Source organism: Poecilia reticulata, chromosome 17 (assembly GCF_904066995.2).
Source record: "Poecilia reticulata chromosome 17, P_reticulata-male-v2, whole genome shotgun sequence".
Taxonomy (NCBI): domain Eukaryota; kingdom Metazoa; phylum Chordata; class Actinopteri; order Cyprinodontiformes; family Poeciliidae; genus Poecilia; species Poecilia reticulata.
In genome coordinates this window covers 13,064,944-13,083,574 of record NC_088846.1, presented here as the reverse complement: position 1 = coordinate 13,083,574, position 18,631 = coordinate 13,064,944, and the positions used below count along the sequence as shown (strand labels likewise).

The 18,631-nt window shown below is 39.2% G+C and overlaps 3 protein-coding genes and 1 long non-coding RNA gene across 9 annotated transcripts; 2 read left to right on the top strand and 2 right to left on the bottom strand.

Moving 5' to 3' along the window:
* Positions 1 to 244: 244 nt before the first annotated feature.
* ndufa13 (NADH:ubiquinone oxidoreductase subunit A13) lies at positions 245 to 2,955 on the top strand. Its single transcript, XM_008433846.3, has 5 exons — positions 245 to 401; positions 1,712 to 1,790; positions 1,872 to 1,943; positions 2,023 to 2,092; positions 2,726 to 2,955. Exons 1-5 carry the CDS (start codon positions 308 to 310, stop codon positions 2,843 to 2,845), a joined length of 435 nt encoding a protein of 144 aa, XP_008432068.2. The 5' UTR covers positions 245 to 307; the 3' UTR covers positions 2,846 to 2,955.
* Positions 2,956 to 3,740: 785 nt separating this feature from the next.
* cirbpa (cold inducible RNA binding protein a) lies at positions 3,741 to 7,983 on the bottom strand. 6 transcript variants are annotated; one of them, XR_535948.3, is made up of 8 exons: positions 7,831 to 7,982; positions 7,084 to 7,196; positions 6,890 to 6,996; positions 6,666 to 6,804; positions 6,455 to 6,587; positions 6,314 to 6,372; positions 3,998 to 4,092; positions 3,741 to 3,917 (listed from the first exon to the last, which is right to left on the bottom strand). XR_535948.3 is itself a non-coding variant. In XM_008433851.3 (7 exons), the coding sequence occupies exons 2-7, from the start codon at positions 7,181 to 7,183 to the stop codon at positions 5,273 to 5,275; spliced, it is 504 nt and encodes a 167-aa protein (XP_008432073.1). In that variant the 5' UTR covers positions 7,184 to 7,196; positions 7,831 to 7,983; the 3' UTR covers positions 4,986 to 5,272. The 6 variants fall into 6 exon arrangements, 5 of the variants coding, with proteins under 5 accessions (XP_008432073.1, XP_008432070.1, XP_008432071.1 ...); XM_008433851.3 differs by lacking the exons at positions 3,741 to 3,917; positions 3,998 to 4,092 and adding an exon at positions 4,986 to 5,277 and having other exon boundaries at positions 6,705 to 6,804; positions 7,831 to 7,983; XM_008433848.3 differs by lacking the exons at positions 3,741 to 3,917; positions 3,998 to 4,092 and adding an exon at positions 4,986 to 5,823.
* A 1,873-nt stretch (positions 7,984 to 9,856) lies between these two features.
* LOC145548051 (uncharacterized) lies at positions 9,857 to 14,086 on the top strand. Its single transcript, XR_014084340.1, has 2 exons — positions 9,857 to 10,233; positions 12,877 to 14,086. It is a non-coding gene; the product is annotated as an uncharacterized LOC145548051 (long non-coding RNA).
* On the bottom strand, positions 11,142 to 18,099 carry LOC103479437 (midnolin). The gene is made up of 7 exons (XM_008433852.3): positions 17,651 to 18,099; positions 17,401 to 17,488; positions 17,236 to 17,292; positions 15,092 to 15,583; positions 14,884 to 14,977; positions 13,545 to 13,778; positions 11,142 to 13,085 (listed from the first exon to the last, which is right to left on the bottom strand). Exons 1-7 carry the CDS (start codon positions 17,857 to 17,859, stop codon positions 12,913 to 12,915), a joined length of 1,347 nt encoding a protein of 448 aa, XP_008432074.2. The 5' UTR covers positions 17,860 to 18,099; the 3' UTR covers positions 11,142 to 12,912.
* Between the last annotated feature and the right edge of the window lie 532 nt (positions 18,100 to 18,631).

The window sequence follows — 18,631 nt, the reverse complement described above, 5'->3', positions numbered from 1 at the left end:
GCTTACAATCAAGTCTAGGTTTATGCTGTTTTCTAGTTTGCCCAATATTTATTTTTTTGCTTTTACTTGGATTGCTTTTTTTATTTCCACGTCATTATCATAACTTAACATAATATTCAAGTAAAACTCTTAGTTATTCTGCTCACCTCTATGTATATCTACATGATTTTGTCACTACTCTTTAACGTGCAATAAAATGGTTTACCTTGATCTAACACGTGGGGGCGATGTGGAGCGCATCTACAATCCGTTCTCTGTGCATTAAAGAAGAAGACTCCCTGTCTGTGAAGGAGGAGGCCTGGGCAAGATGGCGGGGTCCAAGGTGAAGCAGGACATGCCTCCTCCGGGAGGATATTCTGCTTTTGATTACAAGAGAAATCTTCCGAAACGAGGATTATCGGGTACATACACTGCATATAAACCTACTTAAATCCGGGAAAAAGAGAAACTCCAGTCCGACTGGAGACCTTGCACTGTCCCAACATTAGCTCATGCTAACTGCTCGGTGTCAGCTCATATAGAGACACAATCTGAAATGAAAGGCTCACTGTTGGTAGTTTTTCTTTTTATGTAGCTCTGCTTCTGTAACGGAACAGTATTATGATTTGTACCGGTGCTAAGTATTAGTAAATTAAACGTATACATTACCTAGAAAACACTTTAGGCGTTTTGACTTGCTAAACTGCTAGCATGTTTGCTTTGTTTACTTCGGTCGCTTTGAAGGATATAGCTTCGTTTGTTGTGAAAAACTATTGATTATCTAATTAGTTTAACGCATATCTGTAGCTGTACGAGTGTTACTTCAATTGCAGTAGGAAATTCCTGGAATACTTTGATTTTATTACCGCTTTGAATGAATCTCGACTACCAAATGTGTCTATTGTAAGACAGAATAGTTGAATGGATCAAACAACTTTTAATGTCAGGCAAAGAACCTGGATTTAACGCAACATGCAGTCTCTAAATAATGATTGCATTCATTAAGAGGGAACTTTGTCTAATATATGTGTATATATATATATATATATGTGTGTGTGTATGTATAATGCCCTCGTTTTGTAAACTATAAATTATCTGTTAATATGAGCTGTTTTTCCCTTTAGTTTAATAAACTAACCACACCCTGGCCTGTTAAGTGAACCTGGTGTACCTCAGTTTCAATGAATTTTTCTTCATAATACTTGAAATCATCATTAAAAACTGCTTTTGTGGTTATGTTATCTTTGTATGATATTACTGTTTGCCACTGCTTTCCAGGCAGACATAATCATCACGTTGGATCCTTAGATCAGATCAAGTGTGTAAACTCCAATACTTAAAACAATTTAAAATGGGACTGAAATATTCTGGGTCGATTCGATTCTTTAAAAGTCTTTGAAACCTTTACTCTGTTTTTACAAACAAAAATGGAAATTTTGATGCTGTAGACGACAAGAGGGGTGTTGCTTGATAAGTTAGAGCAGTCAAATCTAATCTACATTATTAACACACAATGCATCAATGTTATTTAAAAAAAAAAAATCACCTTTCATTTTCTTTGCACATATGTAAACTTGTGGAATTCAGTTCTGTTAAAAAAAATACTTTGTTGATCCTACAAGGAAGTTAAATTAAATGCAAAATAATCCAATTTAGATTTGTGAATTCAAACAGCTGAAATGAATGTGCGGAGAATCAGAGGTAATGCGTGACTTATTTCTCCTATTACCAGGGTATAGTATGTTTGGAATCGGGATCGGCATCATGGCGATCGGCTACTGGCGGATGTTTAGCTGGAACAGAGAGAGGAGGTAAGGCGCGGCTCTCGTTTTGGCTCCTCTTGTCAGACTGTCTGCGATGGCCACAGCGGGGTTGTGATGTTTGTGTCGCAGGCGCTTGCTGATCGAGGAGCTGGAGGCCAGGATAGCACTGATGCCGCTTATTCAGGCAGAGCACGACCGAAGGTGAGGATAAGAACTCGCACGTCGACGTTCAAGGAGTCGACGTTCAGGCACTAAGCAAATGCGTTTCACGTTTCCACAGAACTTTAAGGATGCTGAGGGAAAACTTGGAAGAGGAGTCGATCATCATGAAAGATGTGCCAGGCTGGAAGGTAGAGGATATATTCACCTAATTATTCCTTATATTTTTCATAACCATGTTATATAATATTCTGAGGCATCACATTCACTTTTCATGTATAAACTTCCAACATTCTTGGATTAGCTTTAATTTTCACACACAAGTTTACATCGCTGCACCTTCTATTCCAAAATCTAAGATCAAACTACAGGAAGTGAGGTAAAGGGAGCAATAATAGTCTTAGTTTACCATCTTTATTATTTACTCTTGTAATAAATGACCTACTCGAACGCCACATTATTATTTTGAAAAAGTTTTAAATTGAAGACTCAATCACACAGAATTGAGCTGCGTAAGTATGGTGATCAACAAGTATATTAATTTTCTATTACACTGCAGCACATGGCAGTAAAGTGTTTGCCAGGTAGAATAAAACCGCAAATATTCTGGTTGGAAAAATCTAAATACTTTTATGATTGCCGTAAATTCATCAGTAAATGAGTGAAAATAGATTAAAAAATATATATATATAAAATTGACCAGAAGACCATCATGTCCTTTTCAGTAAAATCTCATCAAAATTCTAATTCCAATGTTTTCCCATGAAAATCTCATCACTTCAAATTCAAGTCAGTGAAATTTGCCACTGTAATGTTTTCTGCAGGTGGGTGAGAGCGTCTTCCACACCGATCGCTGGGTGCCCCCGCTGTCAGACGAGCTGTTCAGCCTCCGGCCACGTGAGCAGTATTTGCACAAGCGCTTTGGCTTCCTGTGGTACGTGTGATTCCAGCCGTGATGAAGATCGTCCCAGACTCCATCAGCTCCCCTGTGGACCTGAGCGCTCGCTCACTTCAGCTTGTAAATGTTCAATAAAGTTTTTTTTCTTTACCGTAATGTTTTTTTAACTTTGGTTTTGATTTAGGTGTAAAAAAAATAAAATAAATTCTAGTTAGGTCAGTACACTTTTCAAAGAATTTTTTCTGGAGTTCTTTTTTCATTGTAAAATATTGTAGTTTTTGGCAGATATTTGCAGTGCGGCAGCTCTGAATATAGCAGCTGTCAGTTTGTGGGGTGGATGTTGGATCAGTTTTTCAAACCTGGTGTTCACCAGCCTGCACGTTTTCTGCTCCAGAACAGCTGATTAAAAAGGGAAAACAGCTCAAGCTTTTCAATGCAGCAGACCTGAGCTTTTTGAAAAGCATGAGGTGTCAAACTTTACAAATTATAAAGATTTAAGTGCTTAAAATTACAAAACTATGCTGATACCAATAAATCCAGTCAAGTGTAACAGGATAAATTGATATTTTGAAAGCACCCAGCATGTCAACTGGCTTCTGCCCCCCTTACAAATAAACTCCCCACCTAGTAAAACAGTGCAGACTAATGGAGAAATCAAAACCTCACTTGCAAAGTTGTTCACACTCCACCTATTGGTCAACTCCCTTAGTAACAGATTACATCAAAGCATCGAGTCATTTGTTGCCATGCACAACTGCCTTAGCAACAAACGAGGGGATGCTCTTGGGCTACAGTAACCATTAATTTGCCAGGTACCCATCAAAGGGAAGCAGTTTTTCAAATGTGAAGGCCATTGAACTGAAAATATGTCAAGCAGAAAAGCCTTTGAGCCATATGATTTTTTCCAACCCCATCACAAAAGTAAAAACAAGACCAAGTGATTTAGTCTCAGCTTTATTTTACAAAAATAAAAGCATTAGCTGCAGAATGTCTCCAACAGTCTTTGACGTTAAACATTTCACAGTTGCTCATGTTTTACACGTTTCTGACAAGCCATCCAAAAGGACCTTCCGTACTTTTCGGTGCAGACTGCGCCAAACCCACTCCTTCATAGCGACCTGCAACACATCAACATGCCAGGTTCACTCAAAATGTTAAGTGGATTCACCTGAACAGGTCCACATGCAGTGTCATTTACCTGATAAGGCGAGTCTGCCTGAGGCACTGTGCCAGCTGTAGCCATCAGACCACGCTGTGATGAGATCCAGTCAAGACTCAGCGGGTCAGTTCAACCTAGAGAAAGAAATCAATTAGGTCTAAAGAACACACAGGGAGCACAAGATTCTGCATGCAACACTTAAACTTGCCATAGGAGAACAAACATTTCAAGTAGTGTGGTTGCAGTAATATGGGTGACTTGGAAAGTTATTACTGGAGGAAATTTTGAGGAGCAATGGGGGTGAACAGAACTTGACCGAGCACAATTCTATCCGTGACTTAGAGGCAAATGTTTGCGGACTTTTAGAGCGCTACAATCCGGAAGCTTCCTTAAAACATTCCCTCATTATGGCATTATCTGATTCAGGGAGGAGGCCATGGCATGTTTGCAGGAGACATCTGAAGCACAGGACTTTACACAATTGTAGGTATTCATGGAAACAATGAGAACTGCTTTTCAAGGATGTGAGCAAAGCAAAAGGAGATTTTTACCTCACGTGCACTGGCCTACTTTCTTCATTTATGATATAGGCAAGAGCAGCTTTTCATCTTTGAGCACTTGTTGGCAGGCGCAACACTTCTCTCCAAGGACTTGTAGGTTTTTGAAGGAGCTGAGGTCTTGAACATACTGAAGCATTGACAGGACACCAGCTGGTGGCTTGAAAACTTGTCACTTTCAATTTTAAATTTCACTGAAGTTTGAACTCACTGGACACGGTTCAAATCAAATTCCTTTAACAAATGTACAGGAGGCACTGGACCAAGAAAATTTGCCTAACCTTACATGATAGAAATTAAGCAGCTGCACAAGTTAATCTTTCATGGAAGAAAGCCAAATTTTAGTGCCCTTCCACAACATTCATTTTAAAGTGATGTTGGGAATTAAACAGTGTTCCCACGCAGCAATGAGTTAGCCACCACCTTAACATTTCCCATGTGATCATTTTGAAGAGGCAACGGAATCAGGATCATTTCACATTGTTTTAATAGGCTCCATGAAGCCAAACTGACAAAGAAAAAAAAATCTTGGATCATACAAAGAACATAAAGTACAAAAAAAAACTGTTCCCGTTCAGTTTACTCTGGTAACGAAGTTACATTTTCTGATCACTTTAAACAAGAGAGTCCATTTACAGCACATTTAAGATGCAGATGTTGAGCAGAGCACAGAAGATACCTTGGGCAGACTGTAGCATGCTGCATTTTGCAACTTCATGAACAGCCGGCCACTTCGGATGTGTAGTTCACCAGGAATTCACTCTTTTGGGAGATTGAACACAAAATGAGCCTTGGGTAAGCTAAGGTTCTCAATAGTTTAAGAAATTTAACAATAAAATCCCCCAAAGGTTAATCTGAGAATGCTAGTTCTTTCCTCAGTTTAAAGATTTGGTAGGAGGTAGGTCAGTTTATCAACAAGGATAACAAAAAAAAGCCCCATTTAAGATCTTATAAAAAACAAAACACTTTAAAGTGCTGGACAAAAGAAATTAGCTGATTAACTGATCGACAGAAAGCAATGTGGATAGCTGTTTTATCCCCACGTTAATAAAAGGGGACCGTACAGTAGTGAGATCATACAGATGTTTTGAACGATGGGAGTGGTCAATTGAGCAAGACTGAATTTTAATTTGTAACATGGTTGAGAAATAACCAAAACTCATGGCTACATTTAAGTCAGATGCCAAGCTTCTACAACAGAACTACATAATACACGTGGACATGTTTTTTTTTCCTTGAGGAGCACAGCTTTCAAATACGGCCAGCCAAGTGATGAATCTTGAATCAGGGAGGTTTACTCGTGTGTCGCTGGAGGATAAGAAGTGGGCACAGGTAAAGACACTGAATGTTGACACTGGTGTTTCACAATATCCATTCAACCCACTAGAGCTAGTGCTACAACCCTCCCTTGGATTTTTTTGCTCAAAGGGCTCCATCAGTTGAGAAGTGAGCGACTTTTGAAGGTGGCATTGTCATCTGCCTTAGAGCTTAAATGTCTCCGCCAGCCTCTTTCAGTGTGGAACGGGACAGCAAAGACAGGCAACTGTATGCAATGAGGCTCGACCTTGGGCTCAGGTACAGAACTGAGGGGCACACATGAGTCTTAAATATTAGGGCTACAAAAGGTATCCTTAATATTACTTGAATATGGTAGTTTGAAAACTTTTCAAAAGAATCCTCCAAATTTGTGCTACGGCAAGTTGTCAACGTCTTTAGTAAAGCACTACAACATACGGTATCACTTAAGGTTTGACAGCCCACAAAAATAGCTACATTTAGTCGCATAAAAGATGCTTACCATAGCTGTCATAGCTGTCGCGATAGGATCCAGAGCGGTCACCATATCCACCCTGTCCCCTAAAAGATGACAGCAAAAGTAAGTTTTACCATCTTTATTGCTTGTAGATATTGCTATTCAAAGGCTGGTTAGCAGACTTACCTGTTGTCCCTGTAACCACCTGAAGAATATCCTCCACTTCTGTATCCACCGCCGCCAAAGCTTCTGTCTCCACCGCCGAAGCTCCTGTCGCCATAGCTCCTGTCGCCGTAGCTTCTGTCGCCGTAGCTGCCACCTAATTGCACAGAGCAAATATTACGTACAAAGCAGGGAGAAAAAAAGGAGAGTGAATTAGTTTGGTTGCAATACTCACCACCCCTGGAGAAGCCACGTCCCCTTCCCCCTCGGCCACCTGAGTTGAATCTGCCTCCACGTGGGCCAGAGCTAAAGCCTCCTCTGGAGCGACCACCCTTTCCTGCCTCATCAACTCGAATTGCCCGACCGTCAAGTGTCTACAGGGCATTAAAAGACACAAATTAGTTTGTGTCTTAAAATATTTAGTTGCAGACGGCTAATACATAAAAGCACAAAAATTACCTTTCCGTTCATGGCATCCAGAGCATCTTTAGCATCCTCAACATTGTCGTACTTCACAAAGCCGAAGCCACGAGATCTTCCTGTCTCTTTGTCTCTGATCACGTCAACTAAAAAATATATATATATATTTTAAACTTCCGTTTGATATAAATGGCGCCCTTTTCCACTATAGAATACAGTTCAAAATACACTACCTTTTTCGATGGTTCCGTATTTGCCGAAAGCTGCAGCCAAAGAATCTTCGTTGGTCTCGAAGCTAAGACCTCCGATGAACAGCTTACCCTCATCCGACATTTTCACAAAGTAACTGAAAGAGTAAAAAAAAAAAAAAAAATTAAGAGTGTTAAAGAAAATCCCACACGTCCCATTCCAGCCTCGTCAAGAAAACGGCAGGCACGATGACGCAGCTTTAGCAGAAAGTAGGTCAGTTACAAAATGGCGCCTGGCAGTTGCGCACTTTTTGGTCAGTCACTCATGACGGTTTTTCGAAGCAATACAAATGTCTTTTAGGTTAATAAAATGTGTAAAATGAACGATGTAAACTTGGTTACCCTAATTAAAACCCAACGTCATTTCGAATTCATAAGAAGGGATGCCTTTGTTTGATTTAGCCATTAGCCCGGTTTTTCTTCGTCGCCATTTTGTAAAACCGGGCTGGTCTTTGTCTTAGTGACCTACTTAACTGCAGCACGTTGCCCTACTTTTAGGCTTACATAAGTATTCAAAACAACCAAATTAGGCTAAGAATTGCCATGCCTGTTTTTCTCATATGTTCTACACCAAGAATACATCGAATTTTAGAATTTTTATATTTAACGATTACTAAAAAAAATATCTTTCAAACACACCAAGACCTTACATTAAAATAGAATAAGTGCAGAACGGTCAACCTCCGCCTACGTAAATATCAGAACTATAGTAAATGCGAACGGCGCAAATACCTTTTGTCCTTATGTGGAGAACAGGAGAACGTAAAGACGTGTCGATAAGCGTCGAGTGAGACCGGGAAAGGAGGGACGCCCCTTTTTATATGTTAGGCTCAGAACACTTCTTCTATGGTTCAACAGTATGGTAACTCTACTGCCATCTCCCGTTCAGCGCATCGAACAACTACTAATCCAGGCTGAAAAACAACTTGTGGGCATGCTGAAAACACTTCGTTTCGATTACGAAACGAGAAGTCTTTCCACTTTTCGCACTAAAACCTAAATTGTCCTTTATAGTGTCCTCCATATTTGTTGTGTGCAAACCATTTAATGGTGGAATTACGTTTATCATTTCGAATCTCTGTGTGGTAATTAAAGGGGCGGTGTTGGTTTTCATGGCTTCTCGTCCTCGTGTTCCCTCCATTTTGCAAACCTCGTTGATCCAACTTATTTATTGTCCAAAAAACGCAGAAGTCCCATTTTGGAATACTCATTTGTCATTTTCTCACCGCGACAGATGTGTTTGTGTATGAAAGTCTTAGCATTTTGTTTTCCATTGTCTGCCTATTTTACGCAGTATCTTTATAAAAACAAACATGTTGAGATATCTCGTGTTTCATCTCTCTTACAGATTTTCCATTTGATAACAAAACACAGCATTCGTACGCGTTTTTTCTCCCTCTCTTGGCTTGTGTTGCGTTATCAGTTATGAACTTTGTTATAATCCACTTGTATGTAAAATGAGGATTTTAAGTTTCACTGTTATCTTCATTGACTCATATCAAATCTTTTAAATATTTTATATGAAAAAGAAAAATTTCTTAGATATTATGTCCTATTATGTGTATGCTATAGCATACACATAATATCTACTGGCATTTTCCTACATTAACTAAAAATATAAATGTAAGGGTTTCCCCCTTAGAATTGTTTTCTTTCTTCTTCTTTTTTTTTTGGTTAGATTATGTGAACTCAAGCAGCAAGACCTGATCAATTTGTTAATTTCATTAAGTCCAATATCCAACCTGGCGGTGTGTGAAGTAAAAGTATCTCTAAAAGCATCCATAACATTAAAAAGCTGCAATGGCCAGCAAATATTAGGAACTGAAATGGCAAATAGAGCAGTTTGCTTTAGCATTTAGTGGAAATGCCAAAACAAACTGGCATTGCCAGTGGTTAATGCCAGTTTACGGTGACAGAAACTATGGTTACTACTTAAAATACATACAAAAAAATATTGCCAAGCACTGTTAAGTGAAAATACCAGGTTTATTTAATACCATGCACATGATATGAGAGCAACAAAGTCAGAAACACATGAACAGGTTAGATTAAAGCTCCAAGAAAGGCACAGAGTCTGTATTGGCTCCGAGTTTGCTCCATCAGTAGACAGACAACATAATCGTTTTATACCAAGGGCAAAAAATATTAAACATTGGAGGGACAGTATGTCTCCCAAGCAGCAGGAGGAAACAACAGCTAACTTTGGGTTAGTTAGGACACATGTGGACTCCATTCACCAAGCAGGAGAGGGTCTGGTTTTATTTAGGTGTATCTAAACAGGGTGAATACAAGTTATTCTTTTCAGATTTATTTTTGTAAAAAAAAAATAAAATATTTGCCTAACCCTAAACAATTTTCACAATGTTGTCTAACAAAATAAATAAAATACTTGAGTAGAATGACGTAGAAGTTTGACAAAATAAAAATGTAAATGGAGTATTTATACTTTTTCAGGACAGTGTAGATTGGGGAATCAAATGTGTTGCATATCAGATGCCTGTCGCATTTGACCTTGTTCTGACTAATTTTGGTTTCTGTCTCACTGCTCTTTCGCAGTACTTTAGTATGTAAAGCCGCCCCCAGGACGTCCAACTCTGTCTCTCTGCAGCTGTCGCTGTAAAAACAACAACAACAACAAAAAAAGACAGGACGTGGGGGTGAAACGCCTAACAATAAACCAGATGAGGGTCATCAGCCAGTTGTTGCTATCCGGCAGAGGTGTAGTTGCATTTGAAAATGCCTTCAGGTCTTTCAACATTCAAACAGAGAACGTTGGTTGAAAACTGGCTGTTCAGGTTTGCACAGAAATCAGCCTCTCTCCTCTCCAAAGGCTGTTCTCCTCTGTACCAGCTCTGCTTTGGATTTACCCAATGCATTCATGTTTTTGGGGTCTCTGTGTCACATAGTCTTCATTTCCCAGAGCATAATGTCACCTCTCCAACACTGGCTTCAAAGCCCATACGGTGTTTTTACTCATGCTCATGTGTTTTATCAGTTATCAGCACACCCCCCGGCTGCTGCAGCTCCTCTCACCGCAACTGATTTGTCGCCAGAAGCAGAGCTCCACTCACGACGCCATCCGTGTTCTCGGTGCTGCTCTGAACGGGTGTCATTCATCACTTTTGATCCACCCCAGTAAGTGAAACAGGAGAGGTTTATGAACAGCTACTAATGGCGGGATTTAAGCAAACCTGTGTTTCTCTTTATTTAAGCAAAGCATGTATGTTGCTAGCGTTAGCCTAATAGCCACACTGCAGAGAGCTGAAAACTACATCCTGGGATTGAAGGAGATCTGGGAGGTTCACCTCGAAAAAGAACAAAATCCACACTTTGAATGCTAATGAAGAATAGTCTGGTTAAGACTTGGCATTTGCATGTCACACTACAAAGGAGATTTGTCTTTTCACCACAAGGCAGGGATTGTGACAAAAGGTGTGGGGGAGGGGAGCTTCTCTCTGCAGCGCTGAAACGAGGAGGAGGAGTATGGAGGAGAGTGTAGGAGGAAATGGATGTTTTCCTTTCCAACACACGAAAACCCGGCAGAAGAAGCTCCTGTGCGTTTCACAGGAAGCAAAGCAATAAACGCTGTTGGTGAGACAGAGAATATACAAATATGCATTCTTTGCTTTTATAGAATGAATATTCTCTAAATATTCATCTAAAGAACGAACATTCAGTTGAATATTCTTTTAAATGCTTTTTAAAATAATTTTCACCTGGAGATCTTTTTCCAGACCCGAGAATTGTCTCTCAACGTAAAGAAATAAGGATATTGCTAGCTTTATATAAAAATGTTTAATGTCAAATGATGCAGTGTATATAACACAAACTCATTTTGGAACAATGATAGTCACAGTCCAGCACTCAGCACACCATAAAGATGACACTGAATGAAATAAAAGGGTGAAGAGCCAGTTTTGAGTTGATCTATTCCTCGTTCCTCACCCTCGACAAACGGTGTTGACAAACCAGTTGGTTCTTCCAACAAATGCCTCAACGTGAAAGGGTGAACTCCACATAGAAAAGTCGAATGAACTAATAAAGTCTGTTCAAGGTTTTATTAAGTCTCTGCTTTCATTGTTGTTTATATGCTCTTCTTCATTTTTAAAGGGAATATTCTCCAAAGATGACACAGACTCTTAACATTCATGATAAGGCAATATATTGCTTAGAGTTGTGGTCAGTTGTAAGAGGCACACTCTTTAATAAACATGAAAGAGGTAAGTCGCCTGATCAAATACATTGATCTCGTCCAATCACAGATAAACTTAACTCAGAATACATCACTAAGTAGAATATTTACATAAAATTTACAGAACAGTATGCCAAACAAGACAAGTCACAGTGTTTGGACTGTGTCGTTCACATTACAGGAATTACAGCGTGGAGGTGAACCGGAAACCAACACAGACATATCGATGCATATTTTAAGGGATAATTCAAGATTTTAAAACTAAAGATGCCTTCAAAGGTTTTGAGCTGCTAATATATTATAAATATACACTGCTCAAAAAAATAAAGTGAACACTTAAGTGGTCCTTTTATTTTTTTGAGGAGAATATAATACAACCCTTCTAGTATTCATTCAATAATCAGATTAGACAGACCTGGAGGCTGAACCTAATACTGGCCCAAGAGGAGCCACGACATATGTTGACTTCTATCTTAAAAGTACTCAAATCTCATAAAGGTGGTAGAAGTTTATGCAAACGCTCATATGAAATGTCAAGCCATCAAGTGGTTATTTGCAAAGAAGCTGATGGACACAAGCAGCGTAGGCTGGAGGCGGTGCGCCACCAATGATCCTCCTGAAACACGTTCTGATTACAGAACATAAACGACTTTAAAAAAAAAAAAGAAGCATTTTCAACGAGCTAGAAACTAAAAATCTGCTTATTTTATGCACAAACACATACTCAATGATCATATTCAAGGAGATTTCCACCAGATATTCAGAAATAAAACAAGCAGAATTTTCAGAATATTTTCTGTCGTTATTTTTAATTGTGAAAATATCATGTCCTACAGTAACAACGACCACTGAGGCTTGTTAGGAATATAAGAATATTTTAATATTAATCAATTTCTTTGTTGATTAATCCCTTTTTTTTAGGGATTTCAGTAAGGCTCTAGACTGCCCGATTATGTGTGCTCTAACCTGCACACATAATCCTGGTGTTATTTGAAAGCAAGTTTGCAAAGATTATACTAAGTAAGAAGGGTTATCAACTTCAGTTGAGATAGTAAAACCTTTTAAAGACCCTCAATTTCAAAATCCTAAAATATCCCTTTAAGGATGAGGAGGAAAACATAATGTATATTTCATGAGCTGGGGATAGTCTTACTGGTGGAGAAGGAAAACTAGGAGGACCATCTGTAAATACTGCATGTTGTTGTAAGGCACAACTCATGAGTTAAAAACGACATAGTCCTGCATCATTTTCAAGGTTGATTTGCTATTTGTTTTTATGTCCAGAGAATAACAAGCCCCCAAAACCCACAGAGCTGAGAACAGAAACCCTCTTAATCATAAGTTGTTTTGTTTCTGCTCACAGTAACTAACCTCTAAATGAATGTAGAACAGAGAAATAAAAAAAACAACTTTCTGTATTATTATGCTACATTAAGAGTCATCTCCATAAAGCTTATACGTTTTTCTTTAGTAGCTCTTGCTACTCAAGAGCTACTGATAAATCTCACTAGGAACAGAAAAAAAAAAAACCTGCTCTGGTTTTATGCACTGCATATTAAGAAAATTCCTTCCTTCTGTTCAAATAGCTACAAGAAGAAATCACAGTGAGCGGCTTGCGTACACTAGGAACGGTGGAGCCGGTGCTGGTTTGGCTGAGCGAATCCATGGAGGAGAGAACACCTACGAATCCGCCTCTGGCGACGCCTCTGATGCATCAGAAGCTGCAGCCGCTCCATCTTGCAGTGCATTGTCTTATTCTCTTCAGAGGAGTGAAGCGTCTGACTCTCATCCCCTCCTGGAGAGAGAGAGAAGAAGAAAGAAAAAAAAAAACGTGTTACACTCGATGCATGTGTGTGAAAACAAAGAGTGAAATTGCACATGCACAAAGACAAATATTATATATATATATATATATATATATATATATATATATATATATATATATATATAGTGCATTTCATTCTGGTGGAAAATTTTGAATTTGTTTACACATTTCTGTTGGAAAGTGGACTAATTGAACACTTTAGCTGAAAATCTTACAATAATATTTGAAATAATGTATATTAAATCTGCAATTACGTAGATGAGTGGATAGTTTTGGAATAAAAGAAATTAAAACAAATTGACATGGAGTCTAAACTTGACCAGTTTGTCTAAAAAAAATGCTTTCGGACGACATTTGTTATAATTTGACAACAATAAAACAGTGGATCAGAATACCGAATTGTGCATCAAATACACCGTGTTAGTTTACCGCTGCGCTCTGTGCTTTGGGTCGGGGGTTGTCTGTTTCTTCCCAGGCAGGGATCCTCTGCGGTGAGATGGCTGCCTGGAAGGTTTGAGGCGGTGCACTCGTTACATAAAGGAGGCAGCAGCGCCCCCTGGTGGTGGCAGGCAGCTCTGAGCAAGTCGTTGAGGATTTGGAGAATGATGGCGATGCCGCGACGAGGATGACTGATGCCTCCATGACTGCACGGGGCCAGAGTCCCTGATAGGATTGGACATTATTAGAAATATTAATTATTAATATACAGATGAAATGGGAAAAGCTGTTGAGCTAGGTCTTTGATAACAGTTTGTGTAAACTTTCACCTTCTCTGTAAGCTTGTTACAATGTTTATTTGTTCATTTTGATTAAATAAATAAAAAAGTTTGGCACATTTTTAAAGTACCCATTGAAGTTTACGTGATTATAATCATATTATAACCACACAAATCAATGTCATTTATTGTAATAGATCAACACCTGGGACGGGAAATGATCAACACTTTTAATAATAAAGTCTGAAAAATTCATCATCCTGAAGAGCCTTCCTGTTTTCACTGAGGACAATCATCTCCACAGCATCATGATCCTGCCACCACATTTCACAGTTCCAGTTTTCTGCCAGATATAATCTTTTTCTTTGCATGCTGAATCTGGATTTCGGATGGCTTTCTTCTTACTGCTCATTGCTAAAGCCAAGGATCATAAAGTGCATGAACAATCGATCTCCTGATGACAGATCCTGACTCCTGAGCTGTGGGTCTCTCTAGTTCCTCTAGAGAGAATATGGGCCTCTTGGTGGCTTCTCTATGAGGTCTCCTTCCCTCTCCTAGTTTACGTGACAGCCATGTCTTGGTGGGTTTGTAGTTGTCCCAAACTCTTTCTACTGTCATTTCAGTAGATAGTCTGGATAGTGCTCTTTAAAGATGTTTTAAAAACAAACTTGGTTAAAATTTCTCCCAAGCTTTTTCCCTGACCTGCTTGCTGCATGTTTTGGTCTTCACGTTTGTTCACTAATGTACTCTGAAGCCTTTACTGAACAGCACCACAGCATAGATCACGTATCTGTATCGTGATTAAACTACACACAGGGACTCTGTTTACTAAGTAAATGACTTCTGGAGGTGCTGCATCAAATTTGATTAAGTATCAGAATAAACGGAACAGAATACATAAGTGCGCCATATCTTTAAGACTTAAGTATCACATAAAAAAACCAAGCACATTTAGTTAAAGTTTGCTTTTCTAATATGAAATGTGAAAAAAACTTTAAGGGGTATAAATACTATTGGAAGGATATTTACATGCTGTTTCTACAAAGACCTACCAGAAAACGTCCCAGAGAAGACGCCTGGAAAGTGACTCACGACGCTGTCAATGACCGCCCCTGGAGGCTGTGACTTATGTGCAGGAACATCTCCCTGTTAAAAAAAACAAAACAATAAAATAAATGTCTATAAAAAACTAAAAGTGGATTTTGCTCTTTTCCTGTTAACTACAACCATTGCAAGAGGAAAACAGGTATCATCACTGACCTCTATGAAGGCTGAAGTTGGTCCTGGTTGAGAACTGCTAGGTCTGGATGAACAGACTGGTGTAGCTGCAGGAGGTAGATTTGGAGGATGTGTAGAGTCCAAAGGGAAAGCAGGTTTGCAGTCAGACTGTGAGCGACGCACTAACGGAGGATCGATGCAGCGCTCAGGTGCTACGCATGTGGACGAGATAAAGGAAGTTCTGGGTTTCTGTGTGCTACGTTGGAGGGAGGATGCAGAGCGATCCGAGGGCGAGGGCGGAGAGGAAGTCTGTGGGCTGGTGAATCCTAAGGAGGACCCTGCAGAGGACGCCTCAAAGAGGTTCCCATTGTTCGCCTGTGCAGTTTGAGGCTTGCATGTGGTCTGAACCACTGAGTCCGTGTTCCCCTGGAGCTCCCCGACCTTCTGCGACAGCTGGAGCTGCACATACATTGTGTGGGCGCCGGCTCCGAGGCTGAGGGTCAGAGGCAGGCGCCCCAAAAGGAAGTCCTCTATCTGCAAGGAGTGCAGAAAAACAATCAGTGAAAAAGAAATCTTCCAGATTTTCATCCCGAGTTTGATAGAAAAGTTGCTGATGAGAAAACCATTGTTTTGTTGACAATGAGAGTGAATTAAGAACTGCTCAGAGAAAATCTGAGGCCAAGAAGGACAAAACTCTGTTGAAAGAAATAATAAATAGCAAACATGAGTTTGTCTTGATGACAATAGTAAACATAATAAATAAATTATTATAGCTGCAAATTACAAGATAAAGAAAATTTGTGCTGTGTTAGTTTATTTTCTTTATAATGGTCAAAATGTCAAAGAGAATCTCACAGCTTCCCATTTCCACCAGGACTGAATTCAAGATTTCTCTCCTCACACACCAATGCATCTATGGAAAACCCCCCACCTTGATAAAAAAGGTGGTCAACACAACACAACACAACACGCTCCCTCCGCTCCACATACTCAAAACCAAACTGAGAACCATGGTGGTTTCTTCTCCACCTATCCACTGACTGTTTAAATACCTCAAGGCATTTCTTTTTAGCTACATTTTTGGTTCATTTTCTTAGATATTGGTTTTAGTTTCTTTTATTTATTCATTTACTTAAATTTTTATCCATTGGAATAGCTTGTTTTGGTTTTGTTTTTGCCCTTTGCCCTAAAACATAAATGGCATTATAAATAAAATGTATTATTATTATTATTATTATTATTATTATAATCTTGACATTTCCATGAACCTAGACTACCTCCAGTGATGACTATCATTGTTTTTCCAGTGACACAGATGGCATTCATTATTAGTATTATGCCACATCATCACAGTGCTTCAACCATAAACTGTTTGGCGTTGGCAGAGAGGTTTGTCAAGTTTTCCTTACAAATGCAGTGCAATTTAAACAAGATAAAAAATACCACACAGTTCCTCAGTTTTTGTGTAAAGTTTATATATTCAAATCCACTGAATTTGTACACAATCCAATCATATAGACATTCTGATTAAAAATCGTATAAATCAACAAATTCGTTATGAAACAACTCAGTTAAATGCTAAAAAAGTAAGCTAAATTATTGAAGTCACAGAGTCACTTTGAATCAATCTAAATGCCAAAGTATTTGACCAGGCAATATTACACTGGTCAAAAATAGTCAAAGATAACAACAAGTTTCTTCATTTTAGTACGTGAAGCCAAATGAATACCATCCAGATATTCATTTATTTAATGACAAAACGAAAAAGTGGTTTATTCTTAAGAAGATCTAGCCCAAAGACACATAGGCCTATATATTTATTTCTTTTCTGCCAACAGGTTTTTTCAGGACAAGCTTTTAATCTGATTAACTGATTATATATTTATAATTTATGGGTCATATACATTTTCTCAATCGACGCATAGACAGATTCAGTAAACTGGGTTGTACCAAACACTGAGCCTTGTGGTGCTAATTTTGGTGCAAGATGAAGATTAAATTACAAATTACGAGCACCTGCATACAGTTCAGCTCAGGTTTTAGTTATAAACTCTGAATATTTTACAAGAAAATACATTCTTACATACATACATACATACATACATACATACATACATACATACATACATACATACATATATATATATATAAACAACGTCCATTTAGCACCTAATGCAGGTTCTTACCTGGGATTCAGTTAAGCTCTCCAACGTGTCCATCACTGTCCTCTCTCTAGTTGAACTCTGCAATAAATAACCACAACCCCCCGCCCCAAAAAAGCTCAGTTTTTGTTCATAGCTGCATACAATTTTGCTACATTTGCAAACAGCGAATGTGGGAGACTAACTTACTGCTGAACCAGTTTCAATAACTGGGACTAGAGTCAGCCTGCTGCCATCTGTCACACCCTGCTCCAGCAGTGTCCCTGCAGTCAGGTGGCTTTATAACACAAAAAGGATACAAGTTTATGGTAAATGACCTGAAATACTTCACACTACATCCATTCACCACCACCAGCCGCAGTCAAAGCGGGTAAAGTGTCTCAAACCAGCAACGCACTGGTTTCACACATAGACACATACACAGTCAGAGCTAACCTACCTGTCTTTGTGCACCACTATGATTCTGTCTGTCTGCAGCCCCAGTTTCTGGGAGATGAGCTTCCTCAGCCCCTCCGCAGTCTCTCCCCGCTGGACGCTGAGCTCCACCGGGCAGCCGGTTGTTGAAGTGATGGTCAAACGCATCGGTGACTCCCCGCCTGCAGGCTGTGGAGTAGGGAAGTCCCGACGCTGCGTCTTCGGCTGCTCCATGCAGAGTCACTGCTCGGTCGGTGTTTAAAAATAAAACCTTGGTGAAAACAAGCAGCTGAAAACGGATTTGAATCGCCAGACTACTTCATCCGTGGTTAGACATTGTCTAAAACTCCGAAAACAAACGATTTAACTGCAGCACACGGTGTGACAGCTGCTTTTTCTGAGTGTGACAGAGCCGATTTAAGCTAAGAGTAAAACGTATCCTTGTTAGGAATAAGCCCCGCCTACTGGAACCAGCAGCCAATCGCTGAGCGCTACAACACATTTGAGGCAGCAGTTTATCCAATCCGATACTGTTGTTTCTACACGACTCCACCCATGTTTGTTCTTTCCTCACCATTCATAAATGATGCAACATAATCAGGTTCGTACAGGATGTCGCCATGTGGAAATGTCCTTTTTACTCATTCAACATACTTTAAATATCTAGGGATTGTCTGCATTATTCACATTTCATAAGGAAAAAGTTATAAAAAAAAACCCAAAACAAACAAAACAGAAATGACTAATAACCTCCGCAGTTAACTACATCACCTCCACAGTTTACAATTTTTACGTTTGAGTTTGTTGTTGTTTGATATATTATGACTAAAATCCCATGCTGGCACTGCACATCTTTCCGCTTGTACACATTGAACAACTAAAGAATGTATTTTGGCACACCAGTTGAATTATTTACTTGTTGAACTTTTGCCACAATACACGACGATAAACCTCAATGTTTCTTAAGGCAGAAAATGTTTTAAATTTTTTAAATTTAAAAGAGCAT

Bases quoted from the DNA above. Each gene is read 5' to 3' on its own strand.
- ndufa13 (XM_008433846.3), top strand. From the start codon at position 308: ATGGCGGGGTCCAAGGTGAAGCAGGACATGCCTCCTCCGGGAGGATAT. The intron at 1,944-2,022 runs GTGAGGATAAGA...ACGTTTCCACAG, and splicing joins CAGGCAGAGCACGACCGAAG to AACTTTAAGGATGCTGAGGG. The intron at 2,093-2,725 runs GTAGAGGATATA...TGTTTTCTGCAG, and splicing joins AAGATGTGCCAGGCTGGAAG to GTGGGTGAGAGCGTCTTCCA.
- cirbpa (XM_081598513.1), bottom strand. From the start codon at position 7,183: ATGTCGGATGAGGGTAAGCTGTTCATCGGAGGTCTTAGCTTCGAGACC. The intron at 6,997-7,083 runs GTAGTGTATTTT...TATATTTTTTAG, and splicing joins ATACGGAACCATCGAAAAAG to TTGACGTGATCAGAGACAAA. The intron at 6,805-6,889 runs GTAATTTTTGTG...AATGCCCTGTAG, and splicing joins TGGATGCCATGAACGGAAAG to ACACTTGACGGTCGGGCAAT.
- LOC103479437 (XM_008433852.3), bottom strand. From the start codon at position 17,859: ATGGAGCAGCCGAAGACGCAGCGTCGGGACTTCCCTACTCCACAGCCT. The intron at 17,293-17,400 runs GTAAGTTAGTCT...TATTTATTGCAG, and splicing joins TTATTGAAACTGGTTCAGCA to AGTTCAACTAGAGAGAGGAC. The intron at 14,978-15,091 runs GTCAGTGATGAT...TTTTTTTAACAG, and splicing joins CAACTTCAGCCTTCATAGAG to GGAGATGTTCCTGCACATAA.